This window comes from Macaca fascicularis, chromosome 16 (assembly GCF_037993035.2).
Source record: "Macaca fascicularis isolate 582-1 chromosome 16, T2T-MFA8v1.1".
Lineage (NCBI taxonomy): Eukaryota > Metazoa > Chordata > Mammalia > Primates > Cercopithecidae > Macaca > Macaca fascicularis.
In genome coordinates, this window is record NC_088390.1 from 19,122,702 (window position 1) to 19,140,785 (window position 18,084).

General features: G+C 53.6%; 2 protein-coding genes across 15 annotated transcripts; one reads left to right on the top strand and one right to left on the bottom strand.

The window, feature by feature from the left end:
- The first annotated feature begins 2,022 nt into the window (after nucleotides 1–2,022).
- MAPK7 (mitogen-activated protein kinase 7) lies at nucleotides 2,023–7,805 on the top strand. 13 transcript variants are annotated; one of them, XM_045375253.3, is made up of 8 exons: nucleotides 2,023–2,335; nucleotides 3,179–3,415; nucleotides 4,053–4,218; nucleotides 4,758–4,775; nucleotides 4,882–5,960; nucleotides 6,047–6,732; nucleotides 7,074–7,207; nucleotides 7,339–7,805. In XM_045375253.3, exons 1-8 carry the CDS (start codon nucleotides 2,299–2,301, stop codon nucleotides 7,490–7,492), a joined length of 2,511 nt encoding a protein of 836 aa, XP_045231188.1. In that variant the 5' UTR covers nucleotides 2,023–2,298; the 3' UTR covers nucleotides 7,493–7,805. The 13 variants fall into 13 exon arrangements, with proteins under 13 accessions (XP_045231188.1, XP_045231189.1, XP_045231190.1 ...); XM_045375255.3 differs by lacking the exon at nucleotides 2,023–2,335 and adding an exon at nucleotides 2,546–2,686; XM_015437757.4 differs by lacking the exon at nucleotides 2,023–2,335 and adding an exon at nucleotides 2,771–2,914 and having other exon boundaries at nucleotides 3,083–3,415.
- MFAP4 (microfibril associated protein 4) lies at nucleotides 7,700–11,450 on the bottom strand. Of its 2 annotated transcripts, none has more exons than XM_005583101.5 (6): nucleotides 11,410–11,450; nucleotides 11,016–11,094; nucleotides 10,566–10,720; nucleotides 9,619–9,715; nucleotides 9,360–9,542; nucleotides 7,700–8,970 (listed from the first exon to the last, which is right to left on the bottom strand). In XM_005583101.5, the coding sequence occupies exons 1-6, from the start codon at nucleotides 11,413–11,415 to the stop codon at nucleotides 8,723–8,725; spliced, it is 768 nt and encodes a 255-aa protein (XP_005583158.1). In that variant the 5' UTR covers nucleotides 11,416–11,450; the 3' UTR covers nucleotides 7,700–8,722. The 2 variants fall into 2 exon arrangements, with proteins under 2 accessions (XP_005583158.1, XP_005583157.1); XM_005583100.5 differs by having other exon boundaries at nucleotides 11,301–11,450.
- Nucleotides 11,451–18,084: the final 6,634 nt, after the last annotated feature.

The window sequence follows — 18,084 nt, forward strand, 5'->3', positions numbered from 1 at the left end:
TGGTTGAACCTGGGGGGCAGAGGTTGCAGTGAGCCGAGATCGCGCCACTGCACTCCAGCCTGGGCGACAGAGTGAGACTCAGTATCAAAAAAAGAAAGGAAGTGTTGGTGAGGATGTGGAGAAATCAGAATTCTTAAATATTGCTGATGAGTTTGTAAAATAGTGCAACTGCTGGAGAAAACAGCTTGGCTCTTTCTCAAGAAGTTTATAATTTACCATGTGACCCAGCAATCCCACTCCCAAGAGAAATGAAAACATATCCACAAAAAAACTCGTACCCAAATGTTCTCAGAAGCATTATTCATAATAGCCAAAAAGTGGAAACAACCCAAATATTCATAAACTGATGGACAAACAAAATGTTTTATCTAAACAATGCAATCTATTTGGCCATAAAAATTAGTGCTAATATGACAACATGAACTTTATGCTAAGTGAAATAAGTCAAACACAAAAGACTACACAGTGTGTGATTCCATTAGTATAGAGTGTCCACAATGCGCAAGTCCATAGAGACAGAAAGTAGTTCAGAGGTTGCAAGGGCTCAGGTGAAAGAGGAATGAGGAGTGACTGTTAATGGGTATAAACCAAAAATAAAATTAGAATGCCCTTTGCAACCATCTAAATGGACTCCCTCCTTGGCCAGCACACCCTAAAATTTAACCTGAAAGACCAGTTCAGGCCACAGTGGGAGATGGGAGTTGGACATGCCTCATTATACCCCTCCAACATTAACATCAACACAGACCATAAGTCTGATAAGAAACATGTCTATTCTCTCTATAGCCGGCTACTGGTAGGCTTCAACTGCATAATAAAACGTAGGTCTCCCGGCCGGGCGCAGTGGCTCACGCCTGTAATCCTAGCACTTTGGGAGGCCAGTGGATCACTTGAGGTGAGGAGTTCAAGACCATCCTGGCCAACATGGTAAAACCCCGTCTCTACTAAAATACAAAAAAAAAAAAAAAAAAAAGAGCTGGGCTTGGTGGCTCACGCCTGTAATCCCAGCTGCTCTGGAGGCTGAGGCAGAAGAATTGCTTGAATCCAGGAGGGGGAGGTTGCAGCAAGCCAAGATCATTCCACTGCACTCCAGCCTGGGCAACAGAGCAAGACTCATTCTCAAAATAATAATAATATACTTAAAAAACCCAAAAAACCCTAGGTCTCCACAACCCCTTATCATAATCCAGATATTCCTTTCTATAGATAATAACTCTTGTAACCAACTGCCAATCAGGATATGTTTAAATCTACCTGTGACTTGGAAGCCCCTCCTCTTCCAGTTGTCCTGCCCTTTCAGAATAGACATTGAACAGACATTTCCCCAAAGGAGACAAATGGCCAATAAGCACATAAAATCAATGTCAATCTTGCACGTATTGATTTATGTATTATGTCTTCCTAAAATGTATAAAGGCTGGCTGTGCCCCATCTTGGGCACATGTTGTAGGACTTCTGGAGGCTATGTCACCACCATGTCCTTAACCTTGCTAAAATAAACTTTCTAAATTGACTTGAGACTTGTCTCAGATACTTGGTTCACATAAGTTTCTTTTAGGGGCGATGAAAATGTTCCATAAACCACTCTACCTAAAATTAGGTAGTGCTGATGGCTGCTCAACTGTGAATACACCAAAAAACACTCAATTGTACACTATATATGGTATGTTATTAAAAGTTGTTTAAAAGTGAGGGACCCCTCCAGTTATTGATACGGAATGATCTTCAGGAAAAGAGAATATGTTACATTTTGTACACGAAAGGGAAGGTGGGTACGAATATGTATTTGCATTGCTTTTTTCTATAAGCCGCCTAGGAGTGAAACCAAAATTCTTCACTTCTTTCAGCCCTACCCCGTTCCCTTTAAAAAACCTTTCCTTCCAGCTCACACTATCCACCATATCCATCTTCGCCTCCTGGCACTGAGCCTTAGAGGGGCGGTGCTCCAGAAACATTTGCTACATGAATGAACGAATCAACCATCGGATTTTGGGGTGGGTCGGCGCAGCTCGGTTCCAGCGAGGGCTCCGCCTACCAGCGGGCTCCGCAGAGGGACAGAGGCCGGGCGGCCGCCTCGGTTAACTCCGCTGCAGCCCAAAGCACGGGAATCGCGGGACAAACAAACGAGCGGAGGTAACACACCTGCAGGCCAGGAAACCCCCAGGTGCGGTCCCACTTGGCCGGAAGCTGCGGAGAGACTCAGCCACCGGAAGTCAGTGGAGGGTTCGGCCGGCCGCTCTAGAATCCTGGAGGACCGGGATCTCTGTGGTTGGCCGTGACGGGCACCCTCTACCGGGGATGACACATTCCCAGAGCTCCTGGGACCGAGAAAATGGTGGGCACAATTCCCGGGGCGGAGGGGGACTTCGGGACCCAGTAGCCAAGATAACAGTCCCAGTCCCGGGCATCTCAGTCCGGACAGTTGCCCGAGCTCATGGGACTAGCTGTGATTGGCCGGACGAGGTCGAGCGCTAGATGGGGACGCGCGCGCTACGTGCATGGGCGTTGCCTTCCATTCACTTGGCGCCCGACTGCCAGTGCGCATGCGTTTGAAGGCGGTGCCGGGCGGGGAGCACACCCCTGTGAAGTGCCGGGCACCCTTTGGGCGGCTCCCGCCGGCTAGCTGGACAGCGGCGCGCGCCAGGCGTGGCTTCCTCGGCCGGTGGGCTAGGATTGGGCGCAGCAGGTAGAAGGGGCAGGACCCTTCGCAGAAATAGCTCAGCGATTGGCCAGGAGCTGGAGGGAGCGTGGTGTTGGGAGGCGGGGCGGAGGGGGACGGACAGGGCAGCTCACGACGCTGAGGTGGTGGCCGCGGCCCTTGAATAAGTAAGTGAGCCACCCTCGGAGACTCCCGCGCTGGGGACGGGAGGCCGGTGAGCCTCGGGACCTCTGAAAGCCTTGAGGAGGCGCGGGGGTGAGTGCGGCCCGGGGGAAACCCAGGTGCCCCGCCCCTCCCTTTCTTCCTGGCCCGCGCCTCGCCTCCCCATCCCCCGACCCTGGCCTGGCCCCTGCTGGGCCCCGACCCCTGGGGTAGCGTGTTTTCCCCGAACCAACCGCGCGCTTCTGGCCCTTGTCGGTTTAGGGAACTGGGAAGTTCCCTGGTCCTGCTCCCCAGCCCGCAGAGGGGACGCTGAGGCCCACGGGAGGCGGTCCCCTCCTCACCCGAGTCTCCACGCAGACACCATGGCCGAGCCCCTGAAGGAGGAAGACGGCGAGGACGGCTCTGCGGAACCCCCCGGGCCCGTGAAGGCCGAACCCGCCCACACCGCTGCCTCTGTAGCGGCCAAGAACCTGGCCCTGCTTAAAGCCCGCTCCTTCGATGTGACCTTTGACGTGGGCGACGAGTACGAGATCATCGAGACCATAGGCAACGGGGCCTACGGAGTGGTGTCCTCCGCCCGCCGCCGCCTCACCGGTGAGCTTCCTGAGCCGTCGCCTCCCAGATGTGGCAGCGTCGCAGGGAGTGGGAAACCGGCCCGTCCCAGACAGCTGGGAAGGAAAGCGGGGTGCGAGTTCTGGCTCCAGTCAACACACGCTGACCAGGACCCTCTGCCTGCCAGGCTCCGGGGAGGCTCGGTTCTCTGAAACTCTGGCCTGGGGGTTTTGCCATCCTGCCTGCCTACTTCCTCCTTAGAAAAATGACAGTCCCAGTTAGACCAGAATGGAGAGCCATTCCTTCGTGTCTAAGAGACAAATGTGTTCTGGAGCCAGACACTGGCACAAGGAACTGGTGGTGGGATGGGTGAGGTCTGAGATGCAGAGGGTGTAGGCATTAGAGACTGAACTCCACCACTGGGCAGCCGTGCAACCTCCAACAAGTTACTAAGCCATATTTCCTTCTCTTTAACATTGACCTATTGGGACCTGCCCTGTAGGGGAGTTGTGAAGGTCACATTTAATAATGTAGGTAACATGCTTGGCACATAGTAGGTACCCAGTACTTGGTAGCTGTTGTCATTTGCATCCTAGAAGGGAGGTGTTGATAGGGGCTGGGTCGACTCTGCAGTTTCTCCAAGGTATCCTCTGGTGTGTCCCTGTTCCCTGCTCCTCAGGCCAGCAGGTGGCCATCAAGAAGATCCCTAATGCTTTTGATGTGGTGACCAATGCCAAGCGAACCCTCAGGGAGCTGAAGATCCTCAAGCACTTTAAGCACGACAACATCATCGCCATCAAGGACATCCTGAGGCCCACTGTGCCCTATGGCGAATTCAAATCTGTGTAAGAAGCGGGATGGGAGAGGGAGCCAGACTTGGGACTTTTCTGAAGGCTGCACTCATATTGCTGAAGTTCTGGAAGGGCAGCTGAATCTAATCTGAAGCAGGCTGGGAAAATTCCCGCAGTCCTAGGACCAGTTCTCCTTTAGAGTTTTGCCAGGGACAACTGTTATTCCTCAAGAAATGTACAGATGATTTTACAGTTTTATAGAATCTTAGTATGTAGGATGTCAAATGTAGGACATTCCTACTATGACCACACCCTCCTATTCCCATAGCAGACTTCACTAATCAATCACAGAACACTTTCCTACAGACAGTGGACAAGCCTGATCAATTTTCATCATAGTTCTTCAAGCTGCCACTACCAAACAATGGAGATAGCCCCAAAAGGAAACCTATTGGCCAGCCCTGGTGTAGTCCAACCCCATCTTTTATCTGATGGGGAAACTAGGTCTGGAGACAAAAGTGATTTAACCAAGTTCATGGAAAAGTCGTAGAGAATCTAAAACGTGATGCTCTTCTTCCATACCATGCCGTCAGCCCCTACGGGGTCCCAGGGTAAGGCTGTTACCTGTCTGGAATCGGAAGGGTGTGGTGAGGATGGGGCTTGTCCCTGGAGTGTGATCAGGCCAACCCATGCTTCTCTCCTTCTTTCCCCTTCCAGCTACGTGGTCCTGGACCTGATGGAAAGTGACCTGCACCAGATCATCCACTCCTCACAGCCCCTCACACTGGAACACGTGCGGTACTTCCTGTACCAACTGCTGCGGGGCCTGAAGTACATGCACTCGGCTCAGGTCATCCACCGTGACCTCAAGCCCTCCAACCTATTGGTGAATGAGAACTGTGAGCTCAAGATTGGTGACTTTGGTATGGCTCGTGGCCTGTGCACCTCGCCCGCTGAACATCAGTACTTCATGACCGAGTATGTGGCCACGCGCTGGTACCGTGCCCCTGAGCTCATGCTCTCTTTGCATGAGTATACACAGGCTATTGACCTTTGGTCTGTGGGCTGCATCTTTGGTGAGATGCTGGCCCGGCGCCAGCTCTTCCCGGGCAAAAACTATGTACACCAGCTACAGCTCATCATGATGGTGCTGGGTACCCCATCACCAGCCGTGATTCAGGCTGTGGGGGCTGAGAGGGTGCGGGCCTATATCCAGAGCTTGCCACCACGCCAGCCTGTGCCCTGGGAGACAGTGTACCCAGGTGCCGACCGTCAGGCCCTATCACTCCTGGGTCGCATGCTGCGTTTTGAGCCCAGCGCCCGCATCTCAGCAGCTGCTGCCCTTCGCCACCCTTTCCTGGCCAAGTACCATGATCCTGATGATGAGCCTGACTGTGCCCCGCCCTTTGACTTTGCCTTTGATCGTGAAGCCCTCACTCGGGAGCGCATTAAGGAGGCCATCGTGGCTGAGATTGAGGACTTCCATGCAAGGCGCGAGGGCATCCGCCAGCAGATCCGCTTCCAGCCTTCTCTCCAGCCTGTGGCTAGTGAACCTGGCTGTCCAGATGTTGAAATGCCCAGTCCCTGGGCTCCCAGTGGGGACTGTGCCATGGAGTCTCCCCCACCAGCCCCACCACCGTGCCCTGGCCCTGCACCTGACACCATTGATCTGACCCTGCAGCCACCCCCACCAGCCAGTGAGCCTGCCCCACCGAAGAAAGAGGGTGCCATCTCAGACAACACTAAGGCTGCCCTTAAAGCTGCCCTGCTCAAGTCTTTGAGAAGCCGGCTCAGAGGTGCCTTGTGGGCAGGTCGGGTGGGCAGAGGGGAGACTTGGACTTGGACAAGGCTTCAGCCTTTTACCTTCTCCCCTGCCCAACAGATGGCCCCAGCGCACCCCTGGAGGCTTCTGAGCCTCGGAAGCCGGTGACAGCCCAGGAGCGCCAGCGGGAGCGGGAGGAGAAGCGGCGGCGGCGGCAAGAGCGAGCCAAGGAGCGGGAGAAACGGCGGCAGGAGCGGGAGCGAAAGGAACGGGGGGCCGGGGCCTCTGGGGGCCCCTCCACTGACCCTTTGGCTGGACTAGTGCTCAGCGACAATGACAGAAGCCTTTTGGAACGCTGGACTCGAATGGCCCGACCCCCAGCCCCAGCCCCGACCTCTGTGCCAGCCCCTGCCCCAGTGCCAACGCCAACCCCAGCCCAACCTGCCAGTCCTCCTCCTGGCCCTGTAGCCCAGCCCACTGGCCCACAACCACAACCACAACCTGTGGGCTCCACATCTGGCCCTGTACCCCAGCCTGCCTGCCCACCCCCTGGCCCTGCAGCCCACCCCACCGGCCCTCCTAGGCCCATCCCTGTCCCTGCGCCACCCCAGATTGCCACCTCTACCAGCCTCCTGGCTCCCCAGTCACTTGTGCCACCCCCTGGGTTGCCTGGCTCCAACACCCCAGGAGTTTTGCCTTACTTCCCACCTGGCCTGCCACCTACAGACGCCGGGGGAGCCCCTCAGTCTTCCATGTCAGAGTCACCTGATGTCAACCTAGTGACCCAGCAGCTATCTAAGTCACAGGTGAGAGGGAGGCCCAGGCCATGGGGACACCTGGGTCCGGGCCAAAGGAAAATGGGTTCAGGAGTGGTCCCTGTTCCACAAAAACTGAGCAGCAGATGGGGCTTTGTCTCTGAACATGTCTCCTTGCTCACAGAAGGAGCATGATGGCGATGAAGAAGTTGTTAGGAGACAAGTTAGATATTGGAAAGTGCCTGGCCCAGAGGCGGGGCCAGCTAGCACTCACTGATGGCCAAAACTGGTGTTAGCACTCCCAGGTATCCAGGCGGAGTAGTCAGCAGCATTGGGACAGGGTGCCCTGCAGACCTCAGTCTGCCTGCATTGTAATCTGTCATTCTCTGCAGGTGGAGGACCCCCTGCCCCCTGTGTTCTCAGGCACACCAAAGGGCAGTGGGGCTGGCTACGGTGTTGGCTTTGACCTGGAGGAATTCTTAAACCAGTCTTTCGACATGGGCGTGGCTGATGGGCCACAGGATGGGTAAGGTGGCTGGACTGAGCTCCTAGACTGGGGCTGTGGGGAGAGGTTCCTGGTGCAGGAAGCATGCACCTGTGGGATGGGTGAGAGTCCAGCCTACGCTAATGGCACCCCTCCCTTCCCTTCCCCTGCAGCCAGTCAGATTCAGCCTCACTCTCAGCCTCCCTGCTTGCTGACTGGCTCGAAGGCCATGGCATGAACCCTGCCGATATTGAGTCCCTGCAGCGTGAGATCCAGATGGACTCCCCAATGCTGCTGGCTGACCTGCCTGACCTCCAGGACCCCTGAGGCCCACAGTCTGTGCCTTGCTGCCACGGTAGACCTAGTTCCAAGATCCATGGGAACATTCTCAAAGGCTTTAGCCCTGGACCCAGCAGGTGAGGCTCGGCTTGGATTATTCTGCAGGTTCATCTCAGACCCACCTTTCAGCCTTAAGCAGCCACCTGAGCCACCACCGAGCCATGACAGGATTGGGAGACTCTGACTCCCCCTGTACAATCCTTTTCAGTATTATATTTTTATTATTATTATGTTATTATTACACTGTCTTTTTGCCATCAAAATGAGGCCTGTGAAATACAAGGTTCCCTTCTGCACCTGACTCCAGGTGTAATTTTTGGAGTTCGGGGTAGGACACCATCAGTAGGGGAGCAAGGAGGAGCCAGGTGCCTACATTTGGGGAAATAAGCAAATATGTTTGTGTGTGTGAAGCCAGTTCATTCAGGTTCTGAAGGTTTATTGAGACCTTCAGTCCCTACCCACTCCCAGCCCTTCAGAGATTGTCCTCTGCTCCCTCATGTGGCCAAACCTCTCAACCCCTGGAGAGTATGGGGAAGACCTCATATATGCATGCCTACCTTGGCTGTGGCTGTTTCAGGGTGGTGTGCAGTAGCTGTGGTCTTGGTATAGAGCTTCGGGGGCTGGGATGGGTCATCAGGGAAAGCTGAGTATGATAGTGAGATGGGCTGGGGTTCCACGGTACTCACCACAGGGGATTAAGTTGGTGGGAGGAAGGCTGAGGATGAAACATGGTTTGAGAGCAGCCAGAGGAGTGCTGGGCTGTGGCCTAGAATACACCATGGCCCTGTTCACACTGTACTGCTCAGCCTAGCACACTAGGGTGGCCCAGACAGGGGTCCACAGTGAGGAAGCAGGACAAGATGGCACACAAAGGCCTGCAGCTGGGAGGATGGCTCCTGGCTGTCAGCTGTTGGGACAGGGTGGAGGCAACTCATTCTCATGGAGCCCAGCCAGGTCCAGGCTAGAACCATGTGCCTCTCGGAAAAGGCCTGGGGAGCTGCTGGCAGCGTAACTTCAGGTGTAGGGGAGCCGGGTCTGGCTTAGGAATGGATGCCCTGGGTGTATGACAGGGATGAGGCATGGCTGAGAGCCACAGGCCCCCTTGTAAGGAGTTGGTGCTCGGGAATCAGCAGAAGCATGCATCAGGGGCAGCAGAGGGAGCACTCGTGGAGACCATGCGTGTCCAGGGGAGGAAAGGGGCCTGAGGGGGCCAGCCCCTCAGGCCCGACGGATTTTCATCTCAGTGCGCTTGAGGGAGTAGTAGAAGCCCTTCCACTGGGCCCAGTTGATGCCATTGGCATAGGAGAGGTGGGAGCCACCTAGGTAGAAGCCATTGAGGTTGGCGAAGTGGCAGCTGCGGAACCAGAAGGCTCCTGAGGAGAGAGCCGCGCAGTTCTGCACAAAGAGGTCCTGGTCCCGGTCAAAGGTAGAGAACTTCTGGCCACTGTGGTAGGACAGGGAGTCACCTGGCAGAGGGGAGAAGGGTTGGGGCTGCTGAAGCAGGGAACTGAGCTCCGAGCTGGCCGGGAGAGGGTGACAATGACGACTGTGAGAGAGATCACGTGGCAGCCTGGCGGGATGGGGGCACCCTCCCTGAGCCAGATGTTGGGTAGATGTGCTTCTGCAATGAAGAGAAACAGCTGCTCCGCCACAGAGTTGCCTGGAGCAGGGCCAGGATGGCTGCTCCCCAGGGCTGAGGCCCAAGCTGGTTTGAGCTGGTTTGGAGCCAGCTCTGGCCCTTCCAGACCCAGGAGGGTTGAAGGAGGGGCCTGAAGGAGGTTGGGGATGACTGGGCAGGGCCAGCCCTGCCTTCTTTCCCCTCACAGCCGCTCCTAAAGCTAACGGCGGGGTATACCTGCCCCGCCGTCCTCGAAGCCTGCCACATAGAGGGTGTAGCCGTCTTCCTCTGCACTGACCGCGTTCGGGGAGATGGAGAAGTCAGCGTACTTGGCGTAGGCCGTGTTGTTCTCAAAGTCCTCCAAGTCCACTCGCAGCTCGTACTTCTGCTTCAGCGTCAGGAGGTGCATGTTCTGCAGCCCTGGGGAGGAGGGGCAGTTGGTCAACAAGGACCTGGCCCTGGGGCAGCCTCTCAGCCCACCTGGTCCCCGCCTTACCCAGCCAGTACTCTCCATCGGCACGGCCGAAGCCCAGCTTGTAGTCATTCCAGCCCCGGAAGAAACTCACTGAGCCATTGAATCTCTTCTGGAAAACCTGGAGCAGAGAAGATGAGACTGGACCATCAAGGGTCCAGTGGGCAGGGTTCTGGGCCTGCCCTGCCCACCTCAAGCATGGACCCTGTGATGCTGTGGCCAGCTTGTTAAAGGACTGAGTTGTGGGGGGTAGTGGGAGTGGGGTTGCTAAAACAAGGTCCACATTGGCACCAGGCCCCCTGTGGAGCAGCTGCCAGCACCCACCTGGGCTCTTCATACCCAGTTTCATATAGAGGCAGGAAAGAGGCTAAGAGGGGGGCGCTCTAGAGTTCGAGTGCCTAGCTGTGGGACCTGGGCAAGTTCCTTCACCTCTCTGAGGCTTTAGTTCCTCAGTACTTCCCAGGATTATTGTGAGGCTTATATGCATTAACCTACCTCAGCCGGGCGCAGTGGCTCACGCCTGTTACCCCAGCACTTTGGGAGGCTGAGGTGGGCGGATCACCTGAGGTCAGGAGTTCAAGGCCAGTTTGGCCAACATGGTGAAACCCCATCTCTACTAAAAATAAAAAAATTAGCTGGGCGTGGTGGCACATGCCTGTAATCCCAGCTACTTGGGAAGCTGAGGCAGGAGAATTGTTTGAACCTGGGAGGTGGAGGTTGCAGCAGTGAGCTGGATGGAGCCACTGCACTTGAGCCTGGATGACAGAGCAAGACTCCGCCTCAAAGCAAACAGACAAACACCTACCTCAGGCACTTAGAATTTAAGTGTTGGCAGCTGCTCAGAAGCTGTGCTGTGGGTATCATTATCCCCATTTTAAAGATGAAGAAACTGAGGTTCACAGATGTGAAGCCCAGGGTCACAGGGCTGGGATTAGAACCAGCTCTGGCCTCTGTTCCCTCCTCCCACTCACCGTCCACTTCCCGCCCTCGGTGGTCATGTCACAGAAGACGGGCACAGGCACACTGGGGCCCAAGGGGTAGATGAGGTACACGCCGTCTGACTGGTAGCCCTGGGCATAGATGTCGTCACAGTCCAGGGGTTGCTGAAGGCAAAACCTCTCCAGAGCTGGGGGTGGGGACATGGGGACAGTGAGGAGAGTGGGACTATGGCATCACTGACACCTCAGCACCCCAAGACTTGCCTTAGTCCCTGGGACTGGGGGAATTTGACACAAGGAGTCATGGAAGGTTTCTTCAAGGGAGATGAGCAATGCTCATGTCATCCATCTGCCCCATTTAGTAAAGGAGGAACCTGAGTCCTGCAGAGCTGGGGCTCAGCCCTGACAGTCTGTTCTGACAGTCCAGCCTCTCCTTGCCCAACCTGTGGGCCAGGCCGCGTCTGTGAGTGTGGGGCTGCTTACCATCTCCTCGGATCCCGGAGACCTGGGGGGCACACGGGGGCGTGGAGAGAAGCAGCAGCAGCGGCAGGGCCAGGAGGGCCTGGCGATGGGCAGACAGGGTCAGCGCAGCCCCTTCCCAGCTCGAGACCCCCTGTTCTCTTTGTATTTGCCCCCACCATGCGTGCATATGCTGCCCTTGCCTGAATCCCTCTCCTGCCATTTGGCCCCTCTTTCCCCACCCTACCCCCCCTCCGGCCAAGTAACCACCCCACTCTCTGGGACAGGCTATATACCCTCATCGCTTACAAGTTTCAAGAGAACTCCTTGTGCCTTCATAGTCCCCTCTGTGGCCAGGGGCCTCTGGAGTGGGCTCAGTTCCCCAGTGCTATGAGTCCCCCTACCCTGGGCCCCGTACCTTCATGCTGTCAGTTCTGCTCAGAGTGGCTGGGTGTCTGCGGCCCCAGACTGCAACCGCCCAGAGTTATGTGCTGGGCCCCCGCCAGCCGCTCCAGCCCCGCCCCCCTTCCCGTAGCTGCAGAACCCCCCTCTCCCCACCCCAGACAACCAGCATCAGTTTACACTATCAGGGGGCTGGGAGGTGGGGCCAGAGCCAGGGGACCACCTGTGTCTCATTAGGCCTGTCGGGCAAAGTACTGCAGACGTTAACTCCCTGCTGGCTCCAACTGTTCCCTGGATCCCACTCCATCCGCCATCCGGCACCCGCCCCGCTAGATCTGTGGGCCCCCTGGCACCCCCAGGCAGCCCCAGCCCGCCGCAGCCTGTCCCCTGCTTCCTGATGGGCCCCCCTGCAGATGTCTGTTTATTCTTTCCCCCTCCTTCCCTGGCCTGCGTTTCATCAGCCATTGAGGGGGAGGGCTGAGGGGGTGTCATATGCCTGGCTTCTGGGGAGGGGAGGCCTGCTCTGGGGGAGCAGAAGGCTGAGGGGACAGCTTCAGAGCTCCTGATGTGGGAGCCTGGCTGGGGCTGGTGGGGGGACAGAGGCAGCAGTCTCCTGGCAGGCCTGGGACATTTCTGAGCCATGAGCACAAGGCTGCTGGCGTCCAACTGCTCTGTCTGCCCCAGCTCAGGCCAGGCAGGGCCCCTCTCCAGCCCCCCCTCGCCAGCACCTCCTTACTCTGGCCACCTCAGGCCCGCTCTTTTCCCCTCCCACAGTTCCCTGGCCCATCTCTCTGGCTCACATGCACAGGGTATGGGACCTCTTTTGTTTTTCCTCACTCCACCCCTCCTTCTTTCTTCCAGACCCTTCACTTTGGCTCCCACACCTCCCAGACTCTACTTCATCTGAATCTCCCTGCTTCTGGGCTCTCTCCTCCCATCCCTGGCACACTACCAGGAGAGTTGTTCTAGATGGCCTCTCAGATTATGTCACCCTGCTTAAGCCTCATGGCTCCCTATTGCCTCAGGGCTGAGGCTAGGTTTTTCACCTTGGACATGAAAGGAATTTCAAGTCTGTCTCTGGCCTACCTTGAGGACCTTGTCCCTTATTACTGTGACTCAAACTACAGTGCAGCCACCCCAGACTTCTCACCGTGGAGGTCCCCACTCCTTTGTGCTGCCCCCCGTGATGCCCACTCATCTGCCTCCTTTTCTTGGCCATAAGGGCCAGTGAGCAGGGTCTGGGTCTCATTTCTGCATGCTCAGTGCCCATCACAGAGCCTGGCACAAGGTAGGCTTGATATGTACATGCACAGTCACTCATATATTTTTATATATAGATACTAGAGTCGGGGCCTTGCTCTGTTGTCCAGTTGCAATCATAGCTCACTGCAGCCTCAAGCTCCTGGGCTGAAGTGATCCTCCCACCTCAGCCTCCTGAGGAGCTAGGACTACAGGTGTGCCACCACACCCAGCTAATTTTTAAATTTTTTTGTAGAGGATGGGGGGGGGCAGTCTCCCTATGTTGCCCAGGCTGGTCTTGAACTGGCCTCCAGTGTTCCTCCCACCTTAGTCTCCCAAGAAGCTGGGACTATAGGGCCACCACACCTGGCTCACAGGTATGTTTTGAGCCCTGTGTGCCATAGGCTATGCTGGCTGCTGAGGATACAGTATCTGCCCTGCGGAGTGGCAAGCACGGGTTTTGGACAGTGAATTGCAAATGTAAGGTGTGTTACAAAAGGACATTTGTATTGAATGGATAAACAGATGAAAGATTCAAAGGCAAAGTGATGAGGCAGCTCTGGCTTAGGTCCCATCTCTCCACTCCTGAGTCAATAGATAAGCCCCTTGGAAAAGCCCCAGCTGGCCTCCCTGACTTGGTTCTGTGATTGCCTCTGTTCATAGTTGTGTCTTGTGTCAGGCTGCCTCAGTTCAAATCTAAGTTCTGTTGCCTGTTAGCTGGGTGACCTTGCACAAATTACCTAGTCTCTCTGTGCCTTGGTTTCCTCCTCTGTAAAATGAGGATAGTCATAGTATCTACTTCATAGGGGTGTGGTAAGGATTAAGTAATACATATCAAGTTCCTAGAACAGTGCTAAAATGGGCAACTATTTAGTAAATATTAGCTATCTTCATCGTCATAATAAACATCATGATTCTCATATGAATGGGTTGTCTTCAACACAGCTTGTATTCTTGACTGTGGAAGAGACAGTTAGCTGGCTCTCAATACTCGTTCTTCCCTTAGTCCTCAGTAGTAAGATCTGATTTTTATCTGGGCTCATTGTCCAGCCTCCCTTGTAGCTAGATGACATCACACATCTGAATTTTGGCCAATAAGATGCCAACTTATTGTTGTAAAGGTAGGTGGCTTGTCCCTCTTCATCCTGCACTCTGTCCTACTGAATGTGATGGCTGGAGCTCTAGCTGCCACCTTGGACAGTGGGGATGAGGAGGATGAGGCCTCATCAGCGGATGGCAGAGGAGGAACTGGGAAAGCCTCTCACGACTTTGTGGAGTGGGTCCAAAAACAGCCCTGGACTGCCCTCCTCTAGGCCTTTTTTATGCAAGAGAGAAAGAAACTTCTGTGTACTTTAAGTCTTTGTGGGTTTTTTTTTTTTCTGTTACACACAGCTGAATCTAATCCTGATTTCTTCTTTCAGCAAATGCCAGCTAATTTTAACACAAGTCTATAAAAGGGAAAATAATGAAAAAAAAAATCAGTCATCAAAGCAAATAATAAAATGGTCCAAAGTCAAGTATTGAAGGCTTTTGGAGAATATCACTAATGAGCAAACCTAGAAACTCCCCTTCCTCCTCAAAAAGAGAGAATTAAGATGTGAGGTATCAATTGCATTTTGCCAATTAGTTTCTACTTAAAAAATGTAATCATGTGTGTGGGTGCAGCAAAGCAGGCACTGTGTTCACTGGATGTGGCTGGAAATTAGTTTAACTTTTGCAGGAAAGAAATTTGGTAATAACATACCCAGAGTCGGTAATCCTTCTAAGATGTTGTCTGGAGGAAATACTCTGACATGTTGAAGAGGCTACAGATACAGTTAGGGGCCATTACTTGTTGGCTGCCCAGCATGGGAAACCTCTTCCCACGTTTAGGGTGTTCCTCTCCTAATTAGAATGCTGGGTGTTCACATTCCCAGGGTTCCTTGCAGTTTGATTGAAGGCACATGGCCTTGGTTTAGCTGATAAAATGCACGGTCCTGGGCTTCATTTTGGGAGAAAGTGATTTGAGAAGCAGGAGCAGGAACAATCCATTCCTGGGGTGATGGTGACCCCAGTGCTGTCTGGGTCCTAGTTTCTCTGGGTGGTTGGTGGTGGCTTGGCAAGCGCAATGCTGAGTGACACTGGCTTAGTCTCGGGCTGCAAAGCCCAGAGCTTGGTTCTCAGCCCTCCCAGTGATCAGTTTGCTCTGCCTGCTAATGTTTTTGAAAGAGACCCCCAACTCACATGCATGAAGATGTTTGTGTCTGGATTCTGTCATTGCCAACGACACACGCTAACTCTGACTTTGTTGGGAGGCTTTGCTGAGAGTCTAGACTAGGGGTGGGTGGGAGCTGAGGCTGCCCTGGGCTCTGGAAAGCAGGCCCTCAGTGGGGGTCCTGTGGTGGGACAATGTCGGGTTGATGCTGCTCAGTGCACAGGGCTATGGCTTTGTCTGTCTGCCAGATTCCAGGAGTGGGGAAGACCCATCCCACCGGCCTTGCTTGGGTTGTTTTACACATCCCTTGGAAAGGGGGTTGCAGTTGGACGCCTTTCATTTGCCTCCCCACCTTTCTCCGTACTGCCCTGGGCCCCGGGAGGCCAGCCTCACCCTCTGGTTTCTGATTGGGTCCAGCCAATGAGGAGCCTAGGAGGATTCAGTGAAAAGGAGAATGAAGTAGGAATATTCATTCTCCTCCTTGTAGAGTCCCCACAGGCTGGCTTTGTTTCTCAGCCAACAGTCTCAAGTCCTGCCAGGCAGCCATCTCCATAACAGCCCCCTGACTCACTGTGGGCGACTCCTTCTTCCTCTGCCCCCTTCAGGTCTAGGGGTGTTGATAGCCCTGGTGTTACCAGCCCAGAGATAGGAGGCCATCTCCTGCTCACACCTCAGCAAATAGTCCTTTTATTAATTGCTACTCAAATTGTCCTAATCTGAGTGTTACTTGATGGAAATTGGACTGATTCGGGGAGAGAGGCATCCCTGATGATAATACAGAAAACGAGTGTGAGATTAGGAGGGGAAGTGGCTGCAGGTGCACAAAAAATCTCCCTCTGTCATAGTCATTGTAAGGTACGCTGTAATACTGTCAAACCCAGATGGCTCAGTAAAAACGGATGACCCCCTGTGCTTCCTTGATGTCATTTTGGTAGGACATTTGCTCAAGTTGGTGTGGCTCCTGCCCCTGAGTTAGGCCTGTGCTTGTTGTTCTCCGCGTTGCCTGATCCACCCACATCCTCCTCTGTGCCCGGGTGGCTGCCCTGTAGGGAGGGCATCACTGGTTTTCCATGGCCCCTGGCTTCCAGCTGGGTTTGACTAATGGGAGACACCAACAGGAGATGGGAGAAGAGAGAGGTTGAAGTATTTCTCCCCAGCTCCTGTCCTGATAGGCACTGCAGTTTTGGCTGTAGCTGTGCCTGCTGTCCTCCACCCCCCACCTCCTGATGACATCTCCTGCCACAGCCTCCCTCACTGTCTCCAGTAACCCAGTTTCCTCCCCTTGCCCCTCAGGCTGGGATGATGAGGGCTCTCATCCTTGCTAGTCCCAGGATGCCTCAATGCCCCATGTTGGTTTTCTTAATGTTCACACCCAAGTAAATAGTCCCTTCATTAAATTCTCTGAAGAAAAACAAAACAAAACAAAACCCAAAAGGCTGAGTTCACCCTTTGTTTCCTGAGAGGACCCTGACTGACTCAAGGTCTTACTTTGGTTTCCTCTAAAAGCACAGCAGCCTGTGGAGTGGAGCTTTTTCTGTTGTTTCGGACAACAGCTAAGGACAAGACCTCTATTCTCTCTGCGGGTGCAGACACCTCCCTGTGTGTCTTGCTGGCAGGCAGCTAGACTGCTCCTTTATCTACCCTCCTGTATCCGGAGCTAGAGAAGCCTGAGGAGAGGTTTGAAGGAAACTCATCAAAGCAGAGAACACCTAGGGAGAAGAGACGGTGGGTCCCCCCAACCCAGGCCAAGCAAAGCAGCTCCGAGAGAGGAGCTGTCTGCCAGAAGGACAGACTTTCCCTGAGCTGCCCAAACCCAAGGGCCCTTTCCCAGAGGCCGCTGCTGCAGCAAAGTGAGAACAACTGTTTGGAAGACCGGGGGGGCGAAGCCTGGGGCTGCCCGAAGTGGAGAGAAGAGAGAGGGCAGGGGCTCGCACAGTCATCGTTTGGCAGGACACGGATGTGGTATTCTGAGTGGGTGCTGTGGAATATGAGGTCAGATTGGAATCAGGCCCATCCTCGTAACCTCTTTTACCTTAACTACCTCTTTAAAGGCTGTATCTCCAAATATAGTCGCATTCCAAGGTACTGCATGGTACAGCTTCAGTATGAATGTTGGGGGACATGATGCATCCCATAACAAGCATCTTCAAAGCACCAGGCACTCTTTAACCCTTTGTAGGCATCCGTGCACAAGACAGAATCTCCAGCCCTCCTGGAGCTACGGAAGAGAAAGAAAAGTAAGTGAAATGATGATAAGTACTATGAAAAATGAAGCAGGAAGGTGGCAGGAGTGGGGCCAAAGTTTGGGACAGGGCATGTCCAGAAGGCCGTAGTGTGGAGATGGTAATGGCGAACTCTGGGTCCAAGGGCAGACACAGACATGTTGTGGTGGGGAACACTGTATCTTATTTCTCTAACATGGGGGAAGGTTTTAGGAGGGATTTGGTATCTCTCCCCACCTTTTTATAGTTTGGGACAAGATCAGTTGATGGAGTTCAGGGTGTGGCAGAGAGAAGAGACAGATTAGAGATGGAGAGGTGTTGAATGTAGGCTAAAACATTTGAACTTGATCCCAAGGGCCTTTGGGATTAGGGTATATTGAGATATGTAACTTAGGTTCCTGATTTTACTTTGATGTGTAGATGCTATATAACTGGGGAGAAAGCATACAGATTAGAGGTCTTTTTGTTGTTAAATAAACAAATGCATGTGTATAATTGGGATAAAAGGGGTACTTGGAGGCCATATATGGAGAAACAGCAGTCCCTAGCCCTGTGTTTGATGAGTCCTGGGGTTGAGTCTTTTCTCTTTCATTGTGCTGGCCAGCAAGTGGAGGTTTGTTTCCCTCAGTTCTGAGAAAATTATTTTCTATTACGTCTTTGGCTATTTCTTTCCTCCATTTTCTCTGTTCTCTTTGTGATAATTTTATTAGTTGGATATTGGATCTCTTAAGTTGATCCTATGTTATATATTGCCCGAAAAATCCTCTGTGCTCTGCCAACCATCTCTTCCTCCCCCTAAACCCCTGGCAACTACTGAACTTTTTATTGTCTCCATAATTTTATCTTTTCCAGGATGTCATATAGCTGGCATCATATAATAATTTGCAGCCTTTTCAGATTGGCTTCTTTCACTTAATGGTATGCATTTAAGGTTCTTCCATGTCTTCTCATGGTGTGATAGCTCACTTGTTTTCAACACTGAATACTATGCAGTTGTCTAGATGTACCCCAGTTTATTTATCCATTCACTTAATAA

What these genes read in the sequence shown, in the direction of transcription:
- MAPK7 (XM_045375253.3), top strand. Translation starts at nt 2,299, where the DNA reads ATGACACATTCCCAGAGCTCCTGGGACCGAGAAAATG. An exon ending in CTCCTGGGACCGAGAAAATG is followed by an intron (nt 2,336 to 3,178) that starts GTGGGCACAATT and finishes GTCTCCACGCAG; the next exon opens with ACACCATGGCCGAGCCCCTG. An exon ending in TTTGAGAAGCCGGCTCAGAG is followed by an intron (nt 5,961 to 6,046) that starts GTGCCTTGTGGG and finishes CCTGCCCAACAG; the next exon opens with ATGGCCCCAGCGCACCCCTG.
- MFAP4 (XM_005583100.5), bottom strand. Translation starts at nt 11,330, where the DNA reads ATGAAGGCACAAGGAGTTCTCTTGAAACTT. An exon ending in CGATGGAGAGTACTGGCTGG is followed by an intron (nt 9,543 to 9,618) that starts GTAAGGCGGGGA and finishes CCTCCTCCCCAG; the next exon opens with GGCTGCAGAACATGCACCTC. An exon ending in CTTCGAGGACGGCGGGGCAG is followed by an intron (nt 8,971 to 9,359) that starts GTATACCCCGCC and finishes CCCCTCTGCCAG; the next exon opens with GTGACTCCCTGTCCTACCAC.